The sequence below is a fragment of the Oratosquilla oratoria genome, chromosome 3 (genome assembly GCF_046742065.1).
Source record: "Oratosquilla oratoria isolate Oo_2021 chromosome 3, ASM4674206v1, whole genome shotgun sequence".
NCBI lineage: Eukaryota > Metazoa > Arthropoda > Malacostraca > Stomatopoda > Squillidae > Oratosquilla > Oratosquilla oratoria.
The window spans coordinates 31579870-31592164 of record NC_134779.1 but is presented as its reverse complement, the minus strand read 5'-3'; the positions used below and the strand labels follow the sequence as shown (position 1 = coordinate 31592164).

General features: G+C 37.7%; 1 protein-coding gene across 1 annotated transcript; it reads left to right on the top strand.

The window, feature by feature from the left end:
* The first annotated feature begins 2538 nt into the window (after positions 1 to 2538).
* On the top strand, positions 2539 to 4709 carry LOC143021223 (uncharacterized). The gene is made up of 2 exons (XM_076178590.1): positions 2539 to 3765; positions 3796 to 4709. Exon 1 carries the CDS (start codon positions 2614 to 2616, stop codon positions 3103 to 3105), a length of 492 nt encoding a protein of 163 aa, XP_076034705.1. The 5' UTR covers positions 2539 to 2613; the 3' UTR covers positions 3106 to 3765; positions 3796 to 4709.
* Positions 4710 to 12295: the final 7586 nt, after the last annotated feature.

The following is a 12295-nucleotide window of genomic DNA, read 5'->3' as shown; positions in this document are numbered from 1 at the left end:
GAGGTAATAAAGAAGACCCTACCAACTATAGACCAGTCTCTCTAACAAGTACAATAGCAAAAATTTGTGAAAGAATTATCAAAAGTAAATGGGTAAAATATTTAGAAAAAAACAGCGTGCTTAATCCAAGACAATTTGGATTCAGACAAAGACGATCATGCGTCACTAGTTTAATATGTTTCTATTCAAGGCTAATAGATATAATACAAGAAAGAGATGGGTGGCTGATTGTGCATTTCTTGACCTAAAAAAGGCCTTTGACAAAGTACCACATAAGAAGTTGCTTAAGAAATTAGAAACTGAAGGGGGAATACAGAGCAAACTGCTTAAATGGATGGAAGACTTTTTCCTAGAAAGAAAAATGAGAGTAGTGATAAGAGACAAGCCCTCAAGATGGGATGACGTAATAAGCGGTGTTCCACAAGGAACAGTTCTGGTCCCAATAATGTTTGCTATATATATTAATTATATGGATGAAGAAATTGAAAGTTATATGAGCTTCTTTGAAGGTGATGCAAAACTATTCAAGAAAGTGAACACGGAAGAAGATTGTGAGTCACTACAGAGTGATCTAAATAAAGTATGGGAATGGAGTAGGAAGTGGGAGATGGAGTTCAACACTAAAAAGTGTAGTATAATGGAATTTGGAAAAAGCAAAAACAGAATAACAGGATCATATAAATTGGGAGAAGAAGGAATAAGAAAAGTAGAAAATGAGAAGGACCTGGGAGTCATTGTTATGAATAATATGTCACCTGAGAAACATATAAATAAGATTTTTGGAGAAACTTATAATTTAATAAGAACAATTAAAGTGGCATTCACATAACTGGATGAAGAAATGGTGAAGAAAATTCTAATCACTCTGATAAGACCAAGATTGGAATATGCTGCAACGATGTGGTCACCATGTACAAAAAAAAATGTATAAAAAAACTTGAAAGAATACAAAGAGCAATTACAAAATCGGCACCAACACTCAAAACTATCATATGAAGAGAGACTATAGCAAAACTTGAACTACAGACACTAGAGCAAAGAAGAGAGAGAGGAGATTTGATAGCTATTTACAGAATCATGAAAGGCATAGAAATTACTGATAGAGAGAATCTGATAAAATGGGATGATAGAAATACAAGAGGACACGGAAAGAAAATAAAAAAAGACAGCTTTAGAAGAGATCTGATAAAGTACAGCTTTCCTCACAGAGTAATAGACAGTTGGAACAAGTTAGATAAGAAAGTGGTGTGTGCAAAAACAATACATGAATTTAAAAATAGTTTAGATAAAATGAGATATGAAGACGGGACACCACGAGCATAGCTTCCCTTCCCGTAAAATACAACTAGGTAAATAAACACACACACACAACACACACTCATACACTCACTTGCCCGTAACCAAACCGCTTTCTGCAAGATTCCTCATCCTGGGAGTTGAAGAACGGAGGCAGCCCCCCTCCCCCTCCCCCTCCCCCACTATCCACTCCCCTTCTCCTTCCACCTCCCCTCCCACTCCCTTCTCCCCTTCCCCTTCCCTTCCGCTCTCTCCTCCCCTTCCACTCCTCCTCTCCCTTCCATATCCCAGGTCTTCCTATCTATCTTTCGCTTTTGATCTATTTCACACATGTTTAAGTTAGCACAGGTGAGAGCAAGAGGAGAAAAAGAGAGAGAGAGAGAGAGAGAGAGTGAGAGAGAGAGACAGAGAGCGAGAGAGAGAGAGAGAGAGAGAGAGAGAGAGAGAGACAGAGAGCGAGAGAGAGAGAGGGGGGGTAGAGAATGTGCGAGAGAGAGAAAGAGAGTGCAAGAGAGCAAGAGAGACAGACAGAAAAACAGAAAACGAGAGAACGAGTGAATGAGTGAGAGAGCGAGCATTTTGGTTATTTTGTTTCCGACATTTAATTCCATTTTCAAATACAGCTTACCTCATCAGCTTTCTGTGACTGGTACAGTATCATAACCAAATCTCAACCTGATTTGTTTACAATTCCATTTAATGACATTACCAGTTGCCGGCAAGTCTTATCAAATGGGCCATGTCAATCCAAAGACAATGTTGAGCATGGAGCCTCTATCGACGATGTGCAAAACGTCGTACAGAGACTACGTCATCCTATCGGGTTTCTTACGATTTTCAGTTTCAGTTTCTTTTTGGTCAATTGTTATCCCATGAGAACGGTTCTCAAGTTTTTGTTGCAATTATTTTATTTTTGTCGTGACTATTTCGACATTACTAACTTTTATTTGATGTAAATATATTTGAATCGTTACCAATAGGTATAATGTTTGGTATCATTCACAGGTCTCATACATAGTTTACTTACACATCAATACTGCTCTACGATTGTTGTAGAAATAATGTAAATCATATACAATTCCTTAAATGGTTAGATGAATTGCATTTTTATTAGTCTACCATACAAAAAAAATCTGTGTTGCCAAGTTATCACGAAACAGACAGCCAATCATAGGCGGGAAAGAAAAAGGTTACACGCACAAAAATGGCTCGGCCTTGGGTGGGAGGGAAGACTGCTAGACTGCCTAGACAGCTAGTGTGCGCACAACATTTGCAGTGATAGGAGCAGTAGCATCGCAGGTTCAAATTTGTGCCAGTATGAAGCCTTTTAATTACTTGTTAGCTGTTCTAGCAACGGGGATGGTGGTACTGGCTCAAGACTCCCGTCTAATCCGCGTTACCTGCACACCCGCGCCTCAAAGTAATGGGTGCAAATGTAACCCCGACCTGCCCAACCAACCGTACCTATTCTTTCCAGAACTGGATGACGTGCCCCTGAGGTGCAACATTTCCTTGAGGGTCGGATCAGTGCCTAACGATTGCAGGACCGTAGACAACGAGCCCAAGTTTACCCAGTGTTCTGTTACCATACCGGAAAGCCTACTCGTCATGGTCAACTACCACTTAGATGGCGAAGGAGTAGGCAGCATTGGAGGTCTCTTTGTCGTTAACACCTGGGATTGCCCTGGCGAGTGTGAAGTCTATGACACAAAAAATGGTTGCGTTCTTCACGAGGACTGTGTTAAGTGTATGCGCGACTTCCGTGCCTTTTTTCCTGGAACCCCCGTGGACACGTCCGATTGTTTCTAATCTTCCTTGATGCATACACTGCTTATAATGAACAAGAATGACTTGCTTTGACTGTGTTGTGATTTTTAGGGATCCTTTACAAAAATAGAATATACACGATGACTGTTGGAAAGGAACGTAATTTATATAATGTACGTTTATGTACGTGGTGCGAGAGGTAAAATGCAAAGGTGGTGGTTCAAGGATTGGAGATGGTTAAAGAAAATGGAGAAAGGTGGGAGGTGATCCAGCTGTTGTGCGGGGAGTGAACATGAAGGGACGTCCTAGGATGAGTGTAACCATTACTAACCATCACCTACCACGCTCGTGATCCACATGCTCGCAACATAGCGAGACTCCCCTCTTGCTAACCTTGCTTTCCCAGAACACATACATCTGACGCAGCAGAATTCAGACAAAACAGGATATCGCCACGAACATGCCAAATACCACCAGACTAACCCATTAAATATCCTTTATTATAACTGCCCTATTATATTACCCATAAACTAACATATATATAATATACCTAACAACACCCACCAACTATACGACTAACCCTCATATATAAAACTGACCCCAATGTATAGAATAGTGAGACTAACGCCTTTACTTACAACAACCCACTAACCCCCTACATTAACCTACGACACCTATGTCACGAGCGCCAGAGCTGGGTAGGTCAAGAGCCTACCGGCCAGAGCTGGGTAGGTCAAGAGCCTACCGGCCACAGCTGGGCAGGTCAAGAGCCTACCAGCCAGAGCTAGGCAGGCCGAGAGGCTGCCAGCCAGTTGTGCCCTAGGTCAAGGCCTGGCACTTATTGTATTTTTGCCCATTTGTAGTTTATTAACCAGATTGCCTTCATTGTTAATAAGTAGAAGAAAACTACCGTTTTGGAGTTTGTCTCGCCCGCATTAAGTCCTCCTTATGTAGCCTACACAAACCAAAAGGTTACATGAGATGGCTGGATGGGGTGAAGGGGGCTTTGGGGAAGAGGGGAATGTCTGTTGAGGAAGGACGGGAGAGGACAGAAGACAGGGGTGAATGGAGAATGGCTGTATATGGATGATGTTGTGATGTATGAGGTGGAATGGGTGGGGGGTGGGGTAGTATGTGTGAGCAAAATTTGAAGCAGCCCGAAGGGATTTCTCCCCGTCTTCTTTTATGCGTGGGGGGACGGAGAGGAGGGGTCGCCGATTTAATGAAGCGGCCTTGCTGTGGATGTGTTGTGTCTTGCAACACTGTTTCTGACCCAGGGCAGTGGACAAGGTGCAGGGATGACCCGTCATCCAGGAGGTGCTAAGATGGGAGGGAGGGTGGAGGGGAGTGGAGTGTATTTAGTGATGGAATGGGTGGGAATGCTTTTATGCCTTTTTCTTTTTGGCTACCTCCCTTGAAAGGGGGAAAAAGCCTTGGTATATGTATGTACGTTTACAGAAATGCATTCTGTAAAGTGTAGAGGTTACTAATAAAGCCTGCTTCGTTAGGTTGATTAATTGTCTTATGAATATGTAAGGTTAACTCTATTGCTCTTTATCACTGTATGTGCAGCCAACTCCTCTCATGTTTGAAGTAAAAAGAATACTAATAAGAATTAATTGATAAGTGCAAAAATAAAATACATATAACAGATGAATGTGTTTAAGTTGCCCAGATAAACGGAATGGTCCGAGAAATTCAACAAGAGTGGATATATTTATCCATCGATGGTGATCCAATGTTTTAAATCCAAGTTGTATATTGTTCAATGACCAACCCTTTCAAAATAGCTTAAGAAGGTTTTCCATGGCTGATGAAATAGCTTGGTGACGGCCAGGACATGTACACAGTGGATGTAAATGCCATACTGCAATTACAAAGGATTACAAAGGCGGAGCATGCCGACAGGAGACCTTTTGATCCATATCTAGGTCGGATGCGAAAAAAAAATCATATTAATAATAAAATAATAAATAAAAACTATGATAATGTAAATAACAAATAAAATACATAGATAAATGCATAGGTATAGTTAAATAATAAACAAACAGGTAAATAGTAAATAATAATAAATTGACATATAACTAATGATAAATGAGAATCAGACAGACAAATGATAACAAAACAAAAACAAATAATATAAAATAAATTATAATCATTACAGCATCTTACTTAGGTATTTATCTAAATGATTCTTAAAGCTTCGAACTGAACTACATTGCACTACCTGTGCAGGAAGTTTATTCCATTCATTAACTACACGGTTGGCAAAGTTGTTTCTACCTACTTCCAAATTGAATCTATTTCCGGACAGTTTGAGACCATTGTTTCTTGTCTGATTCTCATTCAATGTGAAAATTTGGTCACTTTTGATGTCAATTCCCTTTAGAATTTTAAAGACCTGTATCAAGTCACCTCTGAGTCTACGCTTTTTTAGGGAAAACAGATTCATGTGCTTTAGTCGATTTTCGTATGATTTATTTTTGATATTTGGAATCAGTTTTGTGGCTCGCCGTTGTACTTTTTCCAATCTGTCAATGTCTTTAATGAGATTCGGTGACCATACGGAAACAGCATATTCCAAATGTGGACGAACTAACGATTTATATAGCTTGTTAATGAGTGATGGACTTTTGAAATCAAAAGATCGCGCAATCAGTCCTAGAATCTTATTTGCTTTCTCAGAGGCTGAAATACACTGCTTGAATGATTTGAGGTTGTTACTGATAATTACGCCGAGATCTTTTTCACTATCCACTTTTGTTAACAAATTTCCAAATAGCTTGTAATCGTACTTGCTGTTATTTTTACCTATGTGCATTACCTTGCATTTACTTGTGTTAAATTTCATTAGCCACTTTTCAGACCATTGCTGTAATTTATCTAAATCTTCTTGAATATCTGATTGGTTTGAGTGATCATTTGCCACTCCGCACAGTTTTGTATCATCAGCAAATTTGGAAACAGTAGATTTTAGTCCATAGTCTATATCATTTATATATACTATAAATAGAAGGGGCCCAAGAACGGAACCCTGAGGAACTCCACTTGCAACACTTTTCCATCCAGAAGTTTGTCCATTTAAAACAACTCTCTGTTTTCGACCATTCAACCAATTACTAGTCCAACCTAATAGGCTACCACTTATTCCGTGTACAGTAAAGCTAATTTAGTAAGTAGTCTCTCGTGTGGGACGGTATCAAAAGCTTTTGCAAAGTCTAGATATACTAAATCTATATTGTTTCTTTTGTCATAATTCGAGATAACTGTGTTGTAGAATTCGAGTAAGTTAGTCACGCAAGAACGTTTCCGTCTTAAACCATGCTGGCTATCATTTATCAAACGGTTACTTTCTAAATGATGTTCGATAGCATCTCTGATGATAGTTTCCATTATTTTTCCTACGATTGAAGTCAAACTTATAGGCCTATAGTTATTTGGCTTCTTTTTGTCACCATCCAACAGTACCATTGAAACTGGTACTATTCTTTTACATTTTTTCGATCGAGTAAGCAGCCTGAGGGTAACCTACTAGAGATAGATTTTTTTTTTTTTTTTTTTTTTTCAAAGCTGAGAGTTGCTTGGGCCGCTTATTGGAAAACAGGTGTTTTGATGATACGTCAAGTTTGAGGCACCTCAGAGAACTTGCACCAGTACAATAACGGTACTCAGCGCTGGGAAAACTGAAAAATAGACATCTCCCTAAAAAAAAAAAAAAAAAAAAAGATGGCGAGAATGGTACATAGTCATACATATATGGAATATCATTGAGAAATTCGTACCAAACACAGGACTAGTGGTGAAGTTTGTTTAGACCAAGGCAAAGAGGACTCTTTCCAAAGGACAAAAGCACTTTGTCACCACGGACACATTCAAGTCTCGTTTGGTAAGTGGCTTCCTAGCATACCTGATCGGCCACCATCTCTAGGCGGTTGAAAGTTTGAAAATAGTCCTTGTGACGTCATTGGTCTGGTTCACTATGTAATCCACATTTATTACTATTATCATTGTTATATTGCTAATATTGTTATTGTAACATTATTGTTATTATTACTATCACTATTAGTATCATTAATATTATCATAATTTTTATCATTATCATTACCATCATTATTTTTTATATCTATTATTATTAACATTACTATTATTATCAGCATTATTATCATTATCATCGTTATCTTTGTTATCATTATTATCATCTTGACTTATGATTATTATTACCATTGTTATATTTATTATTATGATCATTATTATCATTATCATTGTCATCCTAAACACATGGAAAACAGGAAAATTTAAATGAAATCCTTGAATCAGACGAGGAAAAAGTAATAATTGTTCAAATAAAAAATATATAAAAAACTAAATTAACCAATCGAACAGATAAATGGAAAAGAGTATGACTTTCGCCATTGCCTTTTGATTAAACGTTCTCTTCGAAGTTTGCAAGCGACTTCTTGAGGTGACATCAACCAATAACGCTATCGACACAGCCTCTCCTGTGTTCATGTATGAATAATTTAGGACCACCAGCAAACTTCCACAAACCACGAACAAATGAATGAATATACAATTAAAATAACTTATTAATCAATTTAAATAAATCAGCCAATGACATTATTTTGGGTCAGCAATTAGTTGCTACATTTTGAGTTAATATGCAGAAGTGCACAACCAAGTGATTTATCAATAGAAAATTAAATATTAATTTTGTATATCGTAATGCATCAACGTAACATTTTTATTGGCGAAAATCGATAAAAGAAAATATTTTCTAAAAGTGGTACATTAACTACAAATCATACCTCGATGAGTTTCGAGATTACAAAGGAGGAGCATGCGGTAAGAGACCTTTTGGTCCACAATAGGGTCGGATGCGGAAATAGATAAATAAAGAAGTAGATAAATTAATAGAATTAATTAATAATGATAGATAATAAACAGATTCGGAGGTCGAAAGCGACTACGACGAACCTGATGACCTCCAGAATCACAGGTACTGCATTACTATTTACGAGGTCTGTTAAAAAGAAATACGCGGACTGACGTCATAAAGCAAAATATTCTTTATCTAGAAGTTACAGATCTGGGTCCCCTTCAAAGTGCTCTCCTTCCCAACGCACGCACTTATCCCAACGGTGTTTCCACTTGTTGAAACAGTCCTGGTACGCTTCTTTTGTAATGTCCTTCAGCTCCTTGGTCGCATTTGCCTTAATCTCAGGAATCGTCTCAAATCTTCTTCCTTTCAAGGGTCTTTTGAGTCTGGGGAACAAGAAAAAATTGCAAGGAGCAAGGTCAGGGTGAGTAGGAGTGTGGGGTGGGGAAGAACAGTGATCAAGTGTTTGGCCAAGAACTCAAGAGACCTGAGGGCTGAATAGGCTGGAGCGTTGTCGTGATGGAAAAACCAGTCGCCACTTCTCCACTTTTCTGGCCTTTTGCGACGGATGGCGTTCTTCAGACGTTTCAGAACTTCAGTGTAGTAAGTCTGGTTCACTGTGGAGCCTTCGGGGAGGTACTCGTGGCGAACAACAGCCTTAGCATCGAAGAAAACTGTCAGCATCACCTTGACCTTGGATCGAACTTGGCGAGCTTTTTTGGGTCGATAGAGAGAAAATCTCTGCGAGGTCACCCATATCGAACAGGTTTTGTAAGAAAGATTAGACAAAGAGCAGCTCACACGCACAGTCGCAGGACCCACTGCTAACTGGCACGTCCCTGATGGCGAATAGGGAAATTCCTCAAAGATATATGGGGTACCGTCATAATGAGGGCGTGGACCATTGAGCACCAAATCTAATGAATAAGGTGAGACCAGAGAAATATCTCACCAGCAACATGTAAATACTGATCTATATGTTCATTCTTACTTACATGATGATTGTACGAGTCAACCGAATTCTTGTATTTGATATCTTTGTGTAATGTTCTTCTATTGAATAACACTATGGAATTCGGTAGCCTTGTATTTAACCTCCCTTCGAGGTATAAACAATCCATTCGGAAAATCGAGAAAATCACTAAGAAGGCAGTGGACATGTGGTTAAATGTAAATACTGGTTTTATTTCGGGAGTTTATTTATGTAGATCTACACACAAGCACGGTAAGTAGGAATCTACCCTGTAGACGTTGCCTTGGGGTATCGGTACTCTCTGACATACTTTCCTGGTACCCTGCTGCCAGGTGGAACTTGTAGGTAGAACAATACAGACAAACATATAGATGTGTACATAAGAACATACAGAAACAAGAGAACAATTACATATAATGAGGAATATGCGTGCAAAACGGTTAAGGGTAACGTTATACTAAATACCTTAATGCTATGACATATAAAAGTGACAACAGCGCTTACGCTCGGAGCGTATGCCTAGCGACATGTAATGACGCACATAGACGGTTATATAATTGTACATAAGGCACTTATATAATGTAATGCAATTGGAAAAATAAGTAAAAGCGAAAAAACACACACGTATATATATATATATATATATATATATATATGTATATACATATATATATATATAAATATATATATATGTATATATATATTTGTTGAGACATTCTGACAGGTTGATGTAAGCGGAATAGGAAACACAGGGGTCTTAGTCTTGAGTTTATTCCTGAAAAAGCATACCTGCGAAACTAGTCAGGAATAAACTCAAGACTAAGACTCGTGTGTTTCCTACTCCGCTTACATTTATATATATATATACAGTGTATATATATATATATATATATATATATATATATATATATATATGTTGAGACTAAGTACTACATGTATAATAAAGGAATATTACATATACAATAAAGGAGAGTTACGTATACAATAAATATATACAATATTTAAGTAAAAAGAGGAATTACTACAGACACAGAATTAGCTCTGGTTTTCAATCTAACATGTCTACATGATATATATATATATATATATATATATATATATATATATATATATATATATATATATATATATATATATATATATATATATATACGTGTGTGTGTGTGTTTTTTTTTCGTTTGTACTTATTTTTCCAATTGCAATTTCCATAGGTAATTATGTTGGTCTGATACATGCAATATATACTGGTTGTAGCGATAGTGCATTGGGGTCAAATATTTGATTATTGTGGTGCATGGGTTTGTGCTCCTTCCTGTCTACGAATGTGTGAAGTTTTGTCTCGCCCGTTCGCACAGCAGTTTGTATGTTTTGCATCCATATTACGACAAATCCAACAACTGTTCTTGGTAACGTTTCTTGCGGAAATTAATATCAAGGGATGGTGAAATAAAATTCTGAGCCGAATGTAATGTGAACACAAATTGTTACGTAACTAAATACACTTACGGCAAAGGACACAAACTGATTATATGTTGTGCCTGAGGTTTTGCCTTATACGCTTGCCATTAACTGTGTGAAAAGCATACAGCTGCCAAGATTTGAAGCCATGGCAGTCAAGTATCAGGATGCTTTGGTTGGCAAAGCATTCTTAAATGAGCTTGATCTTTGATCCTCCAAACAAGCTAAATGTCAGAAGTTAGTGAGGCAAAGGAAAGTGTAATTTGATTTTCTGTGCTCTGTTTAGATATACTGTATACGTACAGCCCATGTTATAGTAGGGTCACAAGCAATCAATATTTAAAGTTACCCCGTAATATAAATGTAAATTTGTATACAAGTAATATACTAGCTCTAAGAAATATTTATGCTCTTCCAATACAATATTTCGAATATAATTAAATTGATTAAACTTTATAGGAGTTTTTGCGTTAAAAAATCAATATCCTCTCAGAATAAAGTGACTTATTACGTATGACGTAGTTAACATAGTATCAATTTAGTTCAGTGGCGGATCTAGTGGACCCTCACCATTCTTTTTTTTTTTTTTTTTTTATTACCTCATTCCAGAGGTCGAGACACCTATCTCGTGTACATCAGTACGTCTCAAAAAGTAGTCTTGTGGTAGCAGATTTTTTCCAGCATTTAATAAAACACTTCAGTGGGAATAATTGGGAGGATATTCAACACATTAATTTTGCCATAAAAGTAGTATTTAATCTTACATTATTGAGGGCAAAAATAATTAACTTATATTTTCAAAGATTTGCCCTCAATCGTGTGTTGAATATCCTTCCATTTATTCTCATTGAAGTGTTATATTAAATGCTGGAGAAAAAATGGCACTATGTCACTGCCCTTTGTACACGAGGTAGGCTTTCTCGATAAAGGAACAAATTTGGGGGGCTTTAGCTCACCCCACTGGATTCCCCACTGTTTTTTAAAGACAATGTTACAGAGTACTTTCACTTACATGTCCTATACACAGTCAGGTATTTTCATTTATGACAAAACGCTTACCAAATAAATCAATTGATACATTCCCTTGATTCTTTTGCAGCAGTCCTTCAGACATAAGAAAGGTGACTACAGTCACAGATTACTTGGTAAAAAGATTTTGTAGAACTGTCCGGGGGTGATCGAGTAGTATAAAGCAAGGTTGGCCAACCAGTCGATCACAAGTTTAGTTAGAGAGCAGGATAGATAAGATGGGAGAGAGGGAGGAGGGGATTTGGGGGTTTAGTGTAAGGAAAGAATGAAATGGAAGGAAGTTAGAGTTATGATAGATGTGGGGCACACCCACTTATTCGGTTATTTTTATAGTCTTGTGAACTGGTAATCATCGATCACAAGCCTGTATAAGTCGATCACATTACTGTACCTGTTAATAATTAATTCGTCTTTCAGAAGTTGTCGTGCAAATAGCTGCAATAGCATATCCAAGTACTCACGATGCTTGGATTATTGTATTTCTCTTTTTTCTAGGAATAAGTTATATTTGTATTTATAATGGACATGTCTGAACAACATACAATTATTTATAAAGACAGATTATTCCTGTGTTAGGCTGGTAGATCGTATCAGGATAACTGTAGATAGAGTAGATCACAAAGGTTGGGCACCCCTGGTGTATAGCGTTCCAAGTCTTCTGAGTGATTGTTGTTAGGTGTGGGGTTGGTCAAAACGCGGATTGGTTTTCCCGTTAATTTCTGAACCTAATCTGATACAAATCGAAGCTGGCTGCTCCCAAGAAAACTCTGGAGGTGCCAGATCTTCCTAGCTAAAATTATACATGGTGGAAAAATACGTTAAAATGGGCGTGGCCTACGAGGGAGTACCCAATGAGAAGGTTGTCACTCTTAGGTTGCCAATGTGCAAGGTTTGAT

What these genes read in the sequence shown, in the direction of transcription:
- LOC143021223 (XM_076178590.1), top strand. Translation starts at nt 2,614, where the DNA reads ATGAAGCCTTTTAATTACTTGTTAGCTGTTCTAGCAACGGGGATGGTG.